We start from the raw sequence: 16,478 nt of genomic DNA, 5'->3' as shown, positions 1-16,478 counted from the left end.
GGGTGAATATATTTGCAAGGCACTGTATTTCTCTTTCATCCACTAGGGAACACTGGAGCTTAAGACACTGGGTATAGACTGTGGTTGAGTGGAGCCTGGCACTTTAAATGCATTTAAAGTGTGACTGGCTCCTCCCCCTCTATGCTCCATCAGCCCCAGTTTTAGAAATATCCCTGAGGGAGCCGGATGCACCTCGGCCTTATGTTTATTTTTTTTTATTATTTTTTTATTTCACAAGAATCCTTGATCTACACAGGCAGACTGCAAGCTGTGCGGTTTTACTGTTTCTATACTTTTGCAGTGTCGGATTCAAGCTTTAGCCCCAGGGTTTTGCAGGTTTCTCAGCACTCTGCCACCTGGGAGGGAAGCTTTGGGACGTCCCCTAGTGGATAAAGGACAAAACAGGATTTTGGTACTTACCAATAAATCCATTTCTCTGTTTCCATAGGGGACACTGGACCCGGTGCTGTATTACCTGGCATGGTTCAGTTTTTTTCTGGTTGTTGTCTGCAGTTTTGTTGCAAATTTTTCTTCCGTTTAGGTCCTTGGGCCATTTTTCTGTGTGTGCTCCTCCTTCTCTAGTTTTCCTTTTTCTGTTGTCTTGCTCTCCCTCTCCACTCGGGCTCAGTTTCTCTAACTGGGGCTAATAGGCCATGGAGGGGGGGATTTACAGATGCACAACTCCAACATTACTCATTATGTAGAATACATTTTGCAATAGCATTTTGCAAATAATAAGAGGTTTTGGCATAATCATGGCCATGGTTATGGGCCCACCCACCGCGCCCAGGTAACCTCTGAGGGTGGGTCCCTAACCTACTGGGGTTGAAATCGCAGTATCGCAGGACACCCCCCAATCGCAGTTGAGAGCGCAGGACACCCCCAAACCAGCCCAGCTGAGCCACCCCAGGGCATCACTCCAATAAGGAAAGGTGAAGTGTAAAAAAGTAGGATAGATAAGAGCAGCAGCTGCATGTAGGGAGGTGAGAAATAAAGATGTGAAAATAATACATATATATCAAACAAACAATGAAAGTGCTAAAAGTGAAAGAAAGGAAAAATGTGTATATAATGCGATGCCCTGAAGCAGCCCAACCAAATCAATCCAGGGGACCCACGCCCCAAAAATCAACCCTTAGCTGCACTGCAGTATAAACATTTTTAGGACTTACCTAGATTGTGCCTCTTGTTAAAGTGCAGTCAAAATGCCAGACCCACCCTCAGAGGTTACCTGGGCGCGGTGGGTGGGCCCATAACCATGGCCATGATTATGCCAAAACCTCTTATTATTTGCAAAATGTATTATACATAATGAGTAATGTTGGAGTTGTGCATCTGTAAATCTTTTTTTGTATGTTTGCAACAATAGTCTCCACAGGTAGCACCTCCCATTACGTATATTTTCAGGGTGTGCAGTCTAGGGCCCCCCTTTCCACATGGAGGGGGGGAGCCAGTCACACTCATAAATAAATTTAAAGTGCCAGGCTCCACTCAACCACCGTCTACCCATTGTCTTAAGCTCCAATATCCCCTATGGAATCAGAGAAGGATTTATCGTTAAGTAACAAAATCCATTTTTTTCTTACCTTTTTGTTACTACATATCTACTCTCTGAAATAGCGTCCTTATCATATGTACATTTAGACTTTGCTGTCATAGGTATTATGTGGTTATTTGTTCTAATTGCATGCATTTTCAGGACACTTCTCGTTTTTGTAGAGCTACAGTTTTTTAATTGTTTCAGAATAAATATATTTTTATTATTGCCAACGTGTTAGTAACGTTATTTACCTATTTTAAATACTAAAGGTGAGCGCTGGAATATACCTCTTTGTTTTCTAAACACTTCTCGTTTTTGGACCTGTATTTTTAGCTAGTTTGTGTCTTTAATCTAATAGCCATTACTAGCCATAACTAATAAGTTATATTTTATATTGATGGGAAGTGTGGCTCATCCGGGAGTACGGTTTCTCTTCTCTGGCTATATGACTGACAGGAGCACCTTCTGTGTGACATGATCCATGAGTCAAGAGATAATTATTGTGTTTAATATGCAGAATCGCCTGTGCATAAAACCCTTACTCTATTTCCCATTATACTTCATCTACTACCTGATCAAGCCTCCCATAGGGCCAACTTATGTACATACCCATTATCAAGTGTTTCCCCCAGATGGAGGAATGAGAAAATAAGTTTTGTGGTACTTACTGTTAAATCTTTCTCCGGGTGGATCTGGGGGACACTATGATCCCTCCCTTATTAGGTTGTGCGTGTGAGAAGGATGTGATTCTGTCCTTATTTCTTTAATCCTTGTGGATTTTTACATTCAAACTGAGGAAGGGGGAGGAATTTTTATACTACAAAAAGGTTAGCCTACTAAGTCAGAGGTTCCCAAACTCAGTCCTCAAGGCACCCTAACAGTCCAGGTTTAAGGATATCCATACTTGATCACAGATTACTTAATTAGTACCTCAGTCAATTTAATTTAACCACTTTTGCTCAACCATGGATATCTCTAAACCCTGAATTGTTAAAGTTCCTTGAGGACCATGTTTGGGAGCCTCTGTACTAAGTGCTTGTGACAATTCTTGGATAATTTATGTAAGATATTATTGTATTAAATTATCAGATTGTTCTTCTATAGATATCTTCAACTCCGGCCAGCTCTGTGCACAGTGGGAGGGGGGCTCTGAAGCCCCAGTATGTCTATTAGTGCGTACTTTTTACTACTAGGAGGTCTATATCAATGGCCTACTACTCCCTTCGGTCGTCCAGTAGAGAAGAGGGTTTGAATAGGCATAGATCTCACTGGGATCACAATTTGGGTGCTTTATTTGATATGACTGGAAAGTTGTTATAGGTTCACCCAGAGACGCTACGGCTTATGCCAGGTTCAGCAGATTCAATTATATATCTTGCACAGAGTATACTGGAGCCACTTAAGCTTTGTGAGTGTGGTGGTCTACTATCTGATTTTTGGCATCTCCTCTGGTCCTGTCCTGGAGTTGCTTTTTGTTTTGGTCTAGGGTGGTTGTAGTGCGAGTGTCCAAATTCCTTTACTGACCCCATGCAGCTATCTATTCTGTCTGGACCTGAAAGAGATCCCTCTATTCCCCTACGACTATATGTCAATATTCTGTTAACATTAGTCTTGGGGTGTATTGCTGGAACATGGATGGCCTCTAATCCCCCTTCTTTTCTTTCCTGGGTGGCTCTAGTCAATAGAACAGTTTCTCATGAACGCTTTATGTATCAGAAGTGAAAATGCCCAAACAAATGTGATAAGGTCTGGTCCCTGTGGTGGGATTCCCGTTATGCTCTTCTCACCTCTTCTACTGGTTTCTGCTTCTTTCGTATCTCCGCCAGCCAGTACATTCTCTATTCTCATAATCACCATTGTTAGTGTCTGATTTATTCTCCATTTCTCCTCCAAACTGCCTTAATATCTCTCTTGAGTATTCATTTCTAATACTGCCCATCCACTAGGCGATTAAACCTAGCGATTGAGCGATGATGACCATTGTTATCACTCAATCGCTTGGAAATCTTCCACAAATCGTGCAGTAAAATGCCCTGAACGACCAGTGATGCGCGATTCCGCCGGTGGTTTGCGTCGCCGTGTTTTGCCCGTCAATTAGTCGTTATCGGACATCGTTATCGTTTAATCGTTCAAGCATCGGTGCACGTTTTCAAAGCCAGAACCACCAACAACATATATTTGAGCCCACTTTTATTAACTGCTTTGCAAATCGTTGGTCTTTGGTCGTTTTGCGCAATCATTCACATATCGTTCATGCACATGAACGATAACGATAATCAGGAATTGATGAACGATTTCTGAAGATCTTTTGATCTTTCATCTTTCAGGGACAAGTCTGCTAGTGGATGGGCAGCTTAAATCTATTGCCAGATTGCCACCTGGTTAATCACTGTCCTCATTTTGTAATTTTGTTGTGACACAATGCTCATATTTAGTTCTGTATTTGTACTTTTATTTCTTGTTAAGGAAAAACTCAATAAAAACATTTAAAAAAAACAAAAAAAACAAAATGAGCTTGTAATGTCTATAGCCATATAAAGAATTAGCCATGTCTATACTGTCCCTAGTCTTCTGTTCTCATCTTTATATTTTGTGTACATTTTAGGCGGAGACCTCATCTGAGTCCTGCGGCAGTATAACTCAGGTCGGCAGTGCAATGAACCTTATACCTGAGGATGGTCTTCCACCTATTCTGATCTCTACCGGTGTGAAAGGAGGTGATTTGGGGATAAAATCCTTTTTATTTTTAAATTTAACTTGTGGTGGTTCAGGAGCAACAAGAAATGTCACAGGCCTGGGTACTGATATGGGGGGGGGGGTGGCCTTATCCCTAGGTAGGTGTGGCCTTATCCCTAGGTAGGTGTGGCCTTATCCCTAGGTAGGTGTGGCCTTATCCCTAGGTAGGTGTGGCCTTATCCCTAGGTAGGTGTGGCCTTATCCCTAGGTAGGTGTGGCCTTATCCCTAGGTAGGTGTGGCCTTGTCCCCTATAATATCATCACCAGCTACCACACAGGGGGCGCCAATGGCTGCACAGGTGGAGTTGCCTAACTTTGTTAAAACTAGCCAGGTGACTCATGTGCTCCATACAAACCACCCGCTCTCTGGTACCCAAAGGAAGTCAGGAACAAATGAAAGTCCTTTGGCATCACAAATATATGGAAGGCTAAACCCTAATGTCAAAAAATAGCTTTGGGCAATGATCCAAGATATGGAAATGAAATGGATATTTATTCCAGGAAAAGAGTGTTCTACATCATGTGCCGGAGACAGGGACACACAGCACTGTAGTGCACTGTATGATAATTATACCAGGAAAAGCGTGTTCTACATCATGTGCCGGAGACAGGGACACACAGCACTGTAGTGCACTGTATGATAATTATACCAGGAAAAGCGTGTTCTACATCATGTGCCGGAGACAGGGACACACAGCACTGTAGTGCGCTGTATGATAATTATACCAGGAAAAGCGTGTTCTACATCATGTGCCGGAGACAGGGACACACAGCACTGTAGTGCGCTGTATGATAATTATACCAGGAAAAGCGTGTTCTACATCATGGGCCGGAGACAGGGACACACAGCACTGTAGTGCGCTGTATGATAATTATACCAGGAAAAGCGTGTTCTACATCATGTGCCGGAGACAGGGACACACAGCACTGTAGTGCGCTGTATGATAATTATACCAGGAAAAGCATGTTCTGCATCATGTGCCGGAGACAGGGACACACAGCACTGTAGTGCGCTGTATGATAATTATACCAGGAAAAGCGCGTTCTACATCATGTGCCGGAGACAGGGACACACAGCACTGTAGTGCGCTGTATGATAATTATACCAGGAAAAGCGTGTTCTACATCATGTGCCGGAGACGGGGACACACAGCACTGTAGTGCGCTGTATGATAATTATACCAGGAAAAGCATGTTCTGCATCATGTGCCGGAGACAGGGACACACAGCACTGTAGTGCGCTGTATGATAATTATACCAGGAAAAGCATGTTCTACATCATGTGCCGGAGACAGGGACACACAGCACTGTAGTGCGCTGTATGATTATTATACCAGGAAAAGCGTGTTCTACATCATGTGCCGGAGACAGGGACACACAGCACTGTAGTGCGCTGTATGATAATTATACCAGGAAAAGCGTGTTCTACATCATGTGCCGGAGACAGGGACACACAGCACTGTAGTGCGCTGTATGATAATTATACCAGGAAAAGCGCGTTCTACATCATGTGCCGGAGACAGGGACACACAGCACTGTAGTGCGCTGTATGATAATTATACCAGGAAAAGCGTGTTCTACATCATGGGCCGGAGACAGGGACACACAGCACTGTAGTGCGCTGTATGATAATTATACCAGGAAAAGCGTGTTCTACATCATGTGCCGGAGACGGGGACACACAGCACTGTAGTGCGCTGTATGATAATTATACCAGGAAAAGCATGTTCTACATCATGTGCCGGAGACAGGGACACACAGCACTGTAGTGCGCTGTATGATAATTATACCAGGAAAAGCATGTTCTACATCATGGGCCGGAGACAGGGACACACAGCACTGTAGTGCGCTGTATGATTATTATACCAGGAAAAGCGTGTTCTACATCATGTGCCGGAGACAGGGACACACAGCACTGTAGTGCGCTGTATGATAATTATACCAGGAAAAGCGTGTTCTACATCATGTGCCGGAGACAGGGACACACAGCACTGTAGTGCGCTGTATGATAATTATACCAGGAAAAGCGCGTTCTACATCATGTGCCGGAGACAGGGACACACAGCACTGTAGTGCGCTGTATGATAATTATACCAGGAAAAGCATGTTCTACATCATGTGCCGGAGACAGGGACACACAGCACTGTAGTGCGCTGTATGATAATTATACCAGGAAAAGCGCGTTCTACATCATGTGCCGGAGACAGGGACACACAGCACTGTAGTGCGCTGTATGATAATTATACCAGGAAAAGCGTGTTCTACATCATGTGCCGGAGACGGGGACACACAGCACTGTAGTGCGCTGTATGATAATTATACCAGGAAAAGCATGTTCTGCATCATGTGCCGGAGACAGGGACACACAGCACTGTAGTGCGCTGTATGATAATTATACCAGGAAAAGCATGTTCTACATCATGTGCCGGAGACAGGGACACACAGCACTGTAGTGCGCTGTATGATTATTATACCAGGAAAAGCGTGTTCTACATCATGTGCCGGAGACAGGGACACACAGCACTGTAGTGCGCTGTATGATAATTATACCAGGAAAAGCGTGTTCTACATCATGTGCCGGAGACAGGGACACACAGCACTGTAGTGCGCTGTATGATAATTATACCAGGAAAAGCGCGTTCTACATCATGTGCCGGAGACAGGGACACACAGCACTGTAGTGCGCTGTATGATAATTATACCAGGAAAAGCGTGTTCTACATCATGGGCCGGAGACAGGGACACACAGCACTGTAGTGCGCTGTATGATAATTATACCAGGAAAAGCGTGTTCTACATCATGTGCCGGAGACGGGGACACACAGCACTGTAGTGCGCTGTATGATAATTATACCAGGAAAAGCATGTTCTACATCATGTGCCGGAGACAGGGACACACAGCACTGTAGTGCGCTGTATGATAATTATACCAGGAAAAGCATGTTCTACATCATGGGCCGGAGACAGGGACACACAGCACTGTAGTGCGCTGTATGATTATTATACCAGGAAAAGCGTGTTCTACATCATGTGCCGGAGACAGGGACACACAGCACTGTAGTGCGCTGTATGATAATTATACCAGGAAAAGCGTGTTCTACATCATGTGCCGGAGACAGGGACACACAGCACTGTAGTGCGCTGTATGATAATTATACCAGGAAAAGCGCGTTCTACATCATGTGCCGGAGACAGGGACACACAGCACTGTAGTGCGCTGTATGATAATTATACCAGGAAAAGCATGTTCTACATCATGTGCCGGAGACAGGGACACACAGCACTGTAGTGCGCTGTATGATAATTATACCAGGAAAAGCGTGTTCTACATCATGTGCCGGAGACAGGGACACACAGCACTGTAGTGCGCTGTATGATAATTATACCAGGAAAAGCGCGTTCTACATCATGTGCCGGAGACAGGGACACACAGCACTGTAGTGCGCTGTATGATAATTATACCAGGAAAAGCATGTTCTACATCATGTGCCGGAGACAGGGACACACAGCACTGTAGTGCGCTGTATGATAATTATACCAGGAAAAGCATGTTCTACATCATGTGCCGGAGACAGGGACACAGCACTGTAGTGTGCTGTATGATAATTATACCAGGAAAAGCATGTTCTACATCATGTGCCGGAGACAGGGACACACAGCACTGTAGTGCCCTGTATGATTATTATACCAGGAAAAGCGTGTTCTACATCATGTGCCGGAGACAGGGACACACAGCACTGTAGTGCGCTGTATGATAATTATACCAGGAAAAGCGTGTTCTACATCATGTGCCGCAGACAGGGACACACAGCACTGTAGTGCGCTGTATGATAATTATACCAGGAAAAGCGTGTTCTACATCATGTGCCGGAGACAGGGACACACAGCACTGTAGTGCGCTGTATGATAATTATACCAGGAAAAGCATGTTCTACACAGCACTGTAGTGCGCTGTATGATTATTATACCAGGAAAAGCGTGTTCTACATCATGTGCCGGAGACAGGGACACACAGCACTGTAGTGCGCTGTATGATAATTATACCAGGAAAAGCATGTTCTACATCATGTGCCGGAGACAGGGACACACAGCCCTGTAGTGCGCTGTATGATAATTATACCAGGAAAAGCGTGTTCTACATCATGTGCCGGAGACAGGGACACACAGCACTGTAGTGCGCTGTATGATAATTATACCAGGAAAAGCGTGTTCTACATCATGTGCCGGAGACAGGGACACACAGCACTGTAGTGCGCTGTATGATAATTATACCAGGAAAAGCGCGTTCTACATCATGTGCCGGAGACAGGGACACACAGCACTGTAGTGCGCTGTATGATAATAATACCAGGAAAAGCATGTTCTACATCATGTGCCGGAGACAGGGACACACAGCACTGTAGTGCGCTGTATGATAATTATACCAGGAAAAGCGTGTTCTACATCATGTGCCGGAGACAGGGACACACAGCACTGTAGTGCGCTGTATGATAATTATACCAGGAAAAGCGCGTTCTACATCATGTGCCGGAGACAGGGACACACAGCACTGTAGTGCGCTGTATGATAATTATACCAGGAAAAGCATGTTCTACATCATGTGCCGGAGACAGGGACACACAGCACTGTAGTGCGCTGTATGATAATTATACCAGGAAAAGCATGTTCTACATCATGTGCCGGAGACAGGGACACAGCACTGTAGTGTGCTGTATGATAATTATACCAGGAAAAGCATGTTCTACATCATGTGCCGGAGACAGGGACACACAGCACTGTAGTGCCCTGTATGATTATTATACCAGGAAAAGCGTGTTCTACATCATGTGCCGGAGACAGGGACACACAGCACTGTAGTGCGCTGTATGATAATTATACCAGGAAAAGCGTGTTCTACATCATGTGCCGCAGACAGGGACACACAGCACTGTAGTGCGCTGTATGATAATTATACCAGGAAAAGCGTGTTCTACATCATGGGCCGGAGACAGGGACACACAGCACTGTAGTGCGCTGTATGATAATTATACCAGGAAAAGCGTGTTCTACATCATGTGCCGGAGACGGGGACACACAGCACTGTAGTGCGCTGTATGATAATTATACCAGGAAAAGCATGTTCTACATCATGTGCCGGAGACAGGGACACACAGCACTGTAGTGCGCTGTATGATAATTATACCAGGAAAAGCATGTTCTACATCATGTGCCGGAGACAGGGACACACAGCACTGTAGTGCGCTGTATGATTATTATACCAGGAAAAGCGTGTTCTACATCATGTGCCGGAGACAGGGACACACAGCACTGTAGTGCGCTGTATGATTATTATACCAGGAAAAGCGTGTTCTACATCATGTGCCGGAGACAGGGACACACAGCACTGTAGTGCGCTGTATGATAATTATACCAGGAAAAGCGTGTTCTACATCATGTGCCGGAGACAGGGACACACAGCACTGTAGTGCGCTGTATGATAATTATACCAGGAAAAGCGCGTTCTACATCATGTGCCGGAGACAGGGACACACAGCACTGTAGTGCGCTGTATGATAATTATACCAGGAAAAGCGTGTTCTACATCATGGGCCGGAGACAGGGACACACAGCACTGTAGTGCGCTGTATGATAATTATACCAGGAAAAGCGTGTTCTACATCATGTGCCGGAGACGGGGACACACAGCACTGTAGTGCGCTGTATGATAATTATACCAGGAAAAGCATGTTCTACATCATGTGCCGGAGACAGGGACACACAGCACTGTAGTGCGCTGTATGATAATTATACCAGGAAAAGCATGTTCTACATCATGTGCCGGAGACAGGGACACACAGCACTGTAGTGCGCTGTATGATTATTATACCAGGAAAAGCGTGTTCTACATCATGTGCCGGAGACAGGGACACACAGCACTGTAGTGCGCTGTATGATAATTATACCAGGAAAAGCATGTTCTACATCATGTGCCGGAGACAGGGACACACAGCACTGTAGTGCGCTGTATGATAATTATACCAGGAAAAGCATGTTCTACATCATGTGCCGGAGACAGGGACACAGCACTGTAGTGTGCTGTATGATAATTATACCAGGAAAAGCATGTTCTACATCATGTGCCGGAGACAGGGACACACAGCACTGTAGTGCCCTGTATGATTATTATACCAGGAAAAGCGTGTTCTACATCATGTGCCGGAGACAGGGACACACAGCACTGTAGTGCGCTGTATGATAATTATACCAGGAAAAGCGTGTTCTACATCATGTGCCGCAGACAGGGACACACAGCACTGTAGTGCGCTGTATGATAATTATACCAGGAAAAGCGTGTTCTACATCATGTGCCGGAGACAGGGACACACAGCACTGTAGTGCGCTGTATGATAATTATACCAGGAAAAGCATGTTCTACACAGCACTGTAGTGCGCTGTATGATTATTATACCAGGAAAAGCGTGTTCTACATCATGTGCCGGAGACAGGGACACACAGCACTGTAGTGCGCTGTATGATAATTATACCAGGAAAAGCATGTTCTACATCATGTGCCGGAGACAGGGACACACAGCCCTGTAGTGCGCTGTATGATAATTATACCAGGAAAAGCGTGTTCTACATCATGTGCCGGAGACAGGGACACACAGCACTGTAGTGCGCTGTATGATAATTATACCAGGAAAAGCGTGTTCTACATCATGTGCCGGAGACAGGGACACACAGCACTGTAGTGCGCTGTATGATAATTATACCAGGAAAAGCGCGTTCTACATCATGTGCCGGAGACAGGGACACACAGCACTGTAGTGCGCTGTATGATAATTATACCAGGAAAAGCATGTTCTACATCATGTGCCGGAGACAGGGACACACAGCACTGTAGTGCGCTGTATGATAATTATACCAGGAAAAGCGTGTTCTACATCATGTGCCGGAGACAGGGACACACAGCACTGTAGTGCGCTGTATGATAATTATACCAGGAAAAGCGCGTTCTACATCATGTGCCGGAGACAGGGACACACAGCACTGTAGTGCGCTGTATGATAATTATACCAGGAAAAGCATGTTCTACATCATGTGCCGGAGACAGGGACACACAGCACTGTAGTGCGCTGTATGATAATTATACCAGGAAAAGCATGTTCTACATCATGTGCCGGAGACAGGGACACAGCACTGTAGTGTGCTGTATGATAATTATACCAGGAAAAGCATGTTCTACATCATGTGCCGGAGACAGGGACACACAGCACTGTAGTGCCCTGTATGATTATTATACCAGGAAAAGCGTGTTCTACATCATGTGCCGGAGACAGGGACACACAGCACTGTAGTGCGCTGTATGATAATTATACCAGGAAAAGCGTGTTCTACATCATGTGCCGCAGACAGGGACACACAGCACTGTAGTGCGCTGTATGATAATTATACCAGGAAAAGCGTGTTCTACATCATGTGCCGGAGACAGGGACACACAGCACTGTAGTGCGCTGTATGATAATTATACCAGGAAAAGCATGTTCTACATCATGTGCCGGAGACAGGGACACACAGCACTGTAGTGCGCTGTATGATAATTATACCAGGAAAAGCGTGTTCTACATCATGTGCCGGAGACAGGGACACACAGCACTGTAGTGCGCTGTATGATAATTATACCAGGAAAAGCGTGTTCTACATCATGTGCCGGAGACAGGGACACACAGCACTGTAGTGCGCTGTATGATAATTATACCAGGAAAAGCGTGTTCTACATCATGTGCCGGAGACAGGGACACACAGCACTGTAGTGCGCTGTATGATAATTATACCAGGAAAAGCATGTTCTACATCATGTGCCGGAGACAGGGACACACAGCACTGTAGTGCGCTGTATGATAATTATACCAGGAAAAGCATGTTCTACATCATGTGCCGGAGACAGGGACACACAGCACTGTAGTGCGCTGTATGATTATTATACCAGGAAAAGCGTGTTCTACACAGCACTGTAGTGCGCTGTATGATTATTATACCAGGAAAAGCGTGTTCTACATCATGTGCCGGAGACAGGGACACACAGCACTGTAGTGCGCTGTATGATAATTATACCAGGAAAAGCATGTTCTACATCATGTGCCGGAGACAGGGACACACAGCACTGTAGTGCGCTGTATGATTATTATACCAGGAAAAGCGTGTTCTACATCATGTGCCGGAGACAGGGACACACAGCACTGTAGTGCGCTGTATGATAATTATACCAGGAAAAGCATGTTCTACATCATGTGCCGGAGACAGGGACACACAGCACTGTAGTGCGCTGTATGATTATTATACCAGGAAAAGCGTGTTCTACATCATGTGCCGGAGACAGGGACACACAGCACTGTAGTGCGCTGTATGATAATTATACCAGGAAAAGCATGTTCTACATCGTGTGCCGGAGACAGGGACACACAGCACTGTAGTGCGCTGTATGATAATTATACCAGGAAAAGCATGTTCTACATCGTGTGCCGGAGACAGGGACACACAGCACTGTAGTGCGCTGTATGATAATTATACCTGGAAAAGCATGTTCTACATCATGTGCCGGAGACAGGGACACACAGCACTGTAGTGCGCTGTATGATAATTATACCAGGAAAAGCGCGTTCTACATCATGTGCCGGAGACAGGGACACACAGCACTGTAGTGCGCTGTATGATAAGTGTATTTTCTTCGGGGTCCATAGGGATTCACTGGGATACCATGGGGGATATTATGGTTGGAAGACCGGGCACCAAACAGTTAAAAACTTTGGCTCTCAGAATGCTCCGGGTCCTACTTGGGGTGGCAGGATCATACGCACCTTTAGCACAGGGTACTGCTTGGGCAGTCCTAAGTTTTCATTTTATGAGTTGGCAGTACTTAGTGTCTGTAGTAAGACGCACGGAGTGCAACTCCATCTACGTACGCCGGGCCGTAACATCCGTCATTGTGCTGGTGATTTCAGCGGGTCGTGGCTGAGCTTAACTAGCAGCAATGCTGCGACCTGGACTGCAATGGACGCTCGTAGATGTCAGGTAAGGCGAGTCCTCTCTTGCGGGGAATCTCACGTTGCAGTCCTGGCTTCTGGTGTAGAGACGCACCAGAAGCCACTGCTATAAGTACCTGGGATTGTCCGCGTCTTTACTACACCAGCTGGGGCCTTATCGTCTGACACCGGGGATCGGCAGCAGATGCAGATCTGTTCCCAAGAGGCCAGCGTACCTGGTTGGTTAATGCAGGGTAGGGGAGGTGGGCGCTTCCCCAGCAGCTCCTCCCCCAATCCAGTCACAGTCCTGATAAGTGGGTTTCGCCGTCTGGGTTGTTCCACCTGCCCTTCATGTGTGAGACGCTCACCTGCTAGTTGTAGTCTCAGGATGGTCTGACAGTCTCTCTGTATACCTCTCCTTTGGTTACGGTATATGGTGCTCTATATCCTGCTAATACTTTGCGTTGTATGTTACTGTTTGCTGCCAGCGTACCCGATTGGTTAATGCAGCTTAGGGGAGGTAGGCATTCCCCCAGCAGCTCCTCCCCCGACCCAGTCCTGAAAAATAGGTTTTGCGCGTCTGGTTTGCTCCGCCTACCCTCCACATGTATAAGACGCTCACAGTCCATGGTGTGCACCTGGTAGCTGTTGGTCTCAGGAGGGTCTGGGTCAGTCTCCTTGTATACCTCTCCATTGGTTAAGGTATACGGTGCTCTATATCCTACTAATACTTTGCATTGCCTTAGTTGATTTTTGAGCCCTTTGTAATTATATTAGATATGTATTGTGTGTGACTTTTTGCTAGCTGCTGACTGACTATCATTTTCTATCTGTCAACGGTCACTGTTTTTTCTGAGTGCTTTACATTAATTTAGAAGGAGGTCACATTACTTTGTGATTGTTGCCTTTACATTATACATGTCTAAAGATAAAGGGAAGCAGGAGGGGGAGAGACATGTGCTGGTTTCATGTAAATCATGTACGGCCTATGTGTCCTCACATGACATTGTGAGGACACAACATAATTGTGTACTCTCTTCTGCTACCGGCTCCAAGCCGCGCCATCATCGTCTCTCAAAGCCGCATCAATTGTTTGTGTACTTCTGCAACCGGCTCCAAGCTGCACCATTGGCTCTCAAAGCCGCATCAATTGTTGTTCTCTTCCGCAACCGGCTCCAAGCTGCACCGTTGGCTCTCAAGGCCGCATTAATTGTGTACTTTCTTCTGCTACCAGCTCCAAGCTGTACCTTTGGCTTCAAAGCCACACCATCAGTTCACCAAGTCGTACCATCGACTCCCAAGTCTACCTGAACCTGTATCTGTTCCTGTCATTCCTCTCACCACTGAATCCCATTCTACCTTTGTGGGAAACACTGCTACCCCGAGTTATAAGCCCAGGCGGCCGCCTAAGTACCGGTGAACGTATCCTAGTTCTAAGGGAACAACGGGCGGTTGTTATTGGCGGAAGACCTCGCTAGCCACGGTTCTAGGGGGTTCACACGGAGCAGGCTTTGGGATTTTTAACATGGTTCAGATCTTGGAAAGTTGATACTGCATCAGAGACGGCGCTGGAAGTCTTACCTTTTCATGGAAAGGAACTCTTTGGAGCAGAGCTGGATAGCATAATCTTTATTTTGGCGGCTTCAAAGTCAGCTGGTCTGCCATCTACGTCATATAGTGGTGCTAAGCAGGTTTCTTTTCAGTGTTTTCGCCCTCAGTGGAAAACCAAAAGACAGACTTCCTCCAAGCCGAATAGTTTTTCGCAGGTGAAAGCGACAAACTAAGGGGTCTCGACAGATAAGACGTTCAGCTTCTAGGCCAGACAGTAAGCCCTCGGCCTGAGGAGCGGGCCTCCTCCTGTGGGATCCCAGGGTGGGGGGCCGACTTCTTCAGTTTGTGGATTAATGGCATCAAACAACTACAGATGCCTGTGTCCGAGAATTGGTCTCTCAGGGGTATGCCCTCACTTTCAGGAGATGCCCCCACCAGAGTTTTTTTCCCACAAAGCCTCTATCGGATGTGGGCAGGGCCTTGGCTTTTCAGGGAGCAATTCACTCCCTGCTGCAGGCAAGTGTGATAACTCCAGTCACTATTTCTCAACAGGGAAGGGGTTATTACTCAAATCTACTGTATATCTGGTCCAGATACCAAATGGGGCATATCGCCCATTTTTTTAATCTAAATGCATATATGCATGTTCCAATTATCCCATTGCACCAGCAATTTTTAACGTTTGCTGTCCTTCAACAACATTACCAATTTCAGGCTTTACCCTTTGGACTTTCTACGGCTCCCTGGGTTTTTACCAAAATTATGTCAGTCATGACTGCCTACCTCAGGCTTCAGGGAGTCAGAATACTGCCATATCTAGACGACCTTCTGATATTGGCACAGACTCCGGCTGACCATCTTCAGCTGACCATAGCCTGCCTACAAGGCACGGCTGGATCATCAATTGGAAGAAATCATCACTTTCTCCAACACAGCAGATGATTCATCTGGGAGCGTTACTAGGTTCTCGGGCACAAAGGGTGTTTCTGCCAGACGACAAGATTGCGGCGTTATCAATGCAGATACACAAGCTGATACACAGGAAAAGAGTATCCATTCTGTCAGCAATGCAGATACTGGGATCAATGGTATCGACCTTCGACATGGTGGGCTATGCTCTTTCATTCCAGGCCTCTGCAAAGGTTGATTCTTTCCAGGTGGAATGGACAGTATAATTCAATACGGTCCCAGATGATCTTTCTCACCTCAAAGGTTTGTCACTCCCTCTTTAGGTGGCTAAAAAAGGAGCATCTAAACAAAGGTCGCCCATTCTGGATTCCAAATTGGGTGCTCCTCACCACGGACACCAGTCTTCGCAGATGGGGGGCAGTGACAGGTCATCACACCTTTCAAGGGAGATGGACAGATCAAGAAAGTCATCTACCAAATAACATTCTGGAACTGCAAGCAGTATACAAAACACTTGTCAAGGCACAGTAACAGCTTCAGGGCAGGAGGCCTGTCCAGATCCAGTCCGACAACGCGACGACAGTAGCCTACCTCAATCATCAGGGAGGCACAAGAAGTCATGCAGCCATGAAAGAAGTCACAAGGGTTCTCATTTGGGCAGAACGTCATCTTCCGGCCATCTTGGCAGTATTCATTCCAGGAATACTCAATTGGGAAGCAGACTTCCTAAGTCGCCAGGA

At 46.1% G+C, this 16,478-nt stretch overlaps 1 protein-coding gene across 2 annotated transcripts in view; it reads left to right on the top strand.

The window, feature by feature from the left end:
• The window catches only part of ZFYVE9 (zinc finger FYVE-type containing 9), a 235,230-nt gene that overhangs the window by 136,548 nt on the left and 82,204 nt on the right, over window positions 1-16,478 (top strand). For both annotated transcript variants that reach the window (XR_015874942.1, XM_088462252.1), the window contains exon 7: window positions 4,146-4,257. Coding sequence is in view for 1 of the 2 variants with exons in the window: in XM_088462252.1 (XP_088318378.1) it covers window positions 4,146-4,257 (112 nt within the window). In the remaining variant the exon portion in view is untranslated. The remainder of the gene's footprint in view (window positions 1-4,145; window positions 4,258-16,478) is intronic.

Source organism: Taudactylus pleione, unplaced genomic scaffold, assembly GCF_031769625.1.
Source record: "Taudactylus pleione unplaced genomic scaffold, aTauple2 ptg001167l, whole genome shotgun sequence".
Taxonomy (NCBI): domain Eukaryota; kingdom Metazoa; phylum Chordata; class Amphibia; order Anura; family Myobatrachidae; genus Taudactylus; species Taudactylus pleione.
This window is presented reverse-complemented; position numbering and strand designations above follow the sequence as displayed.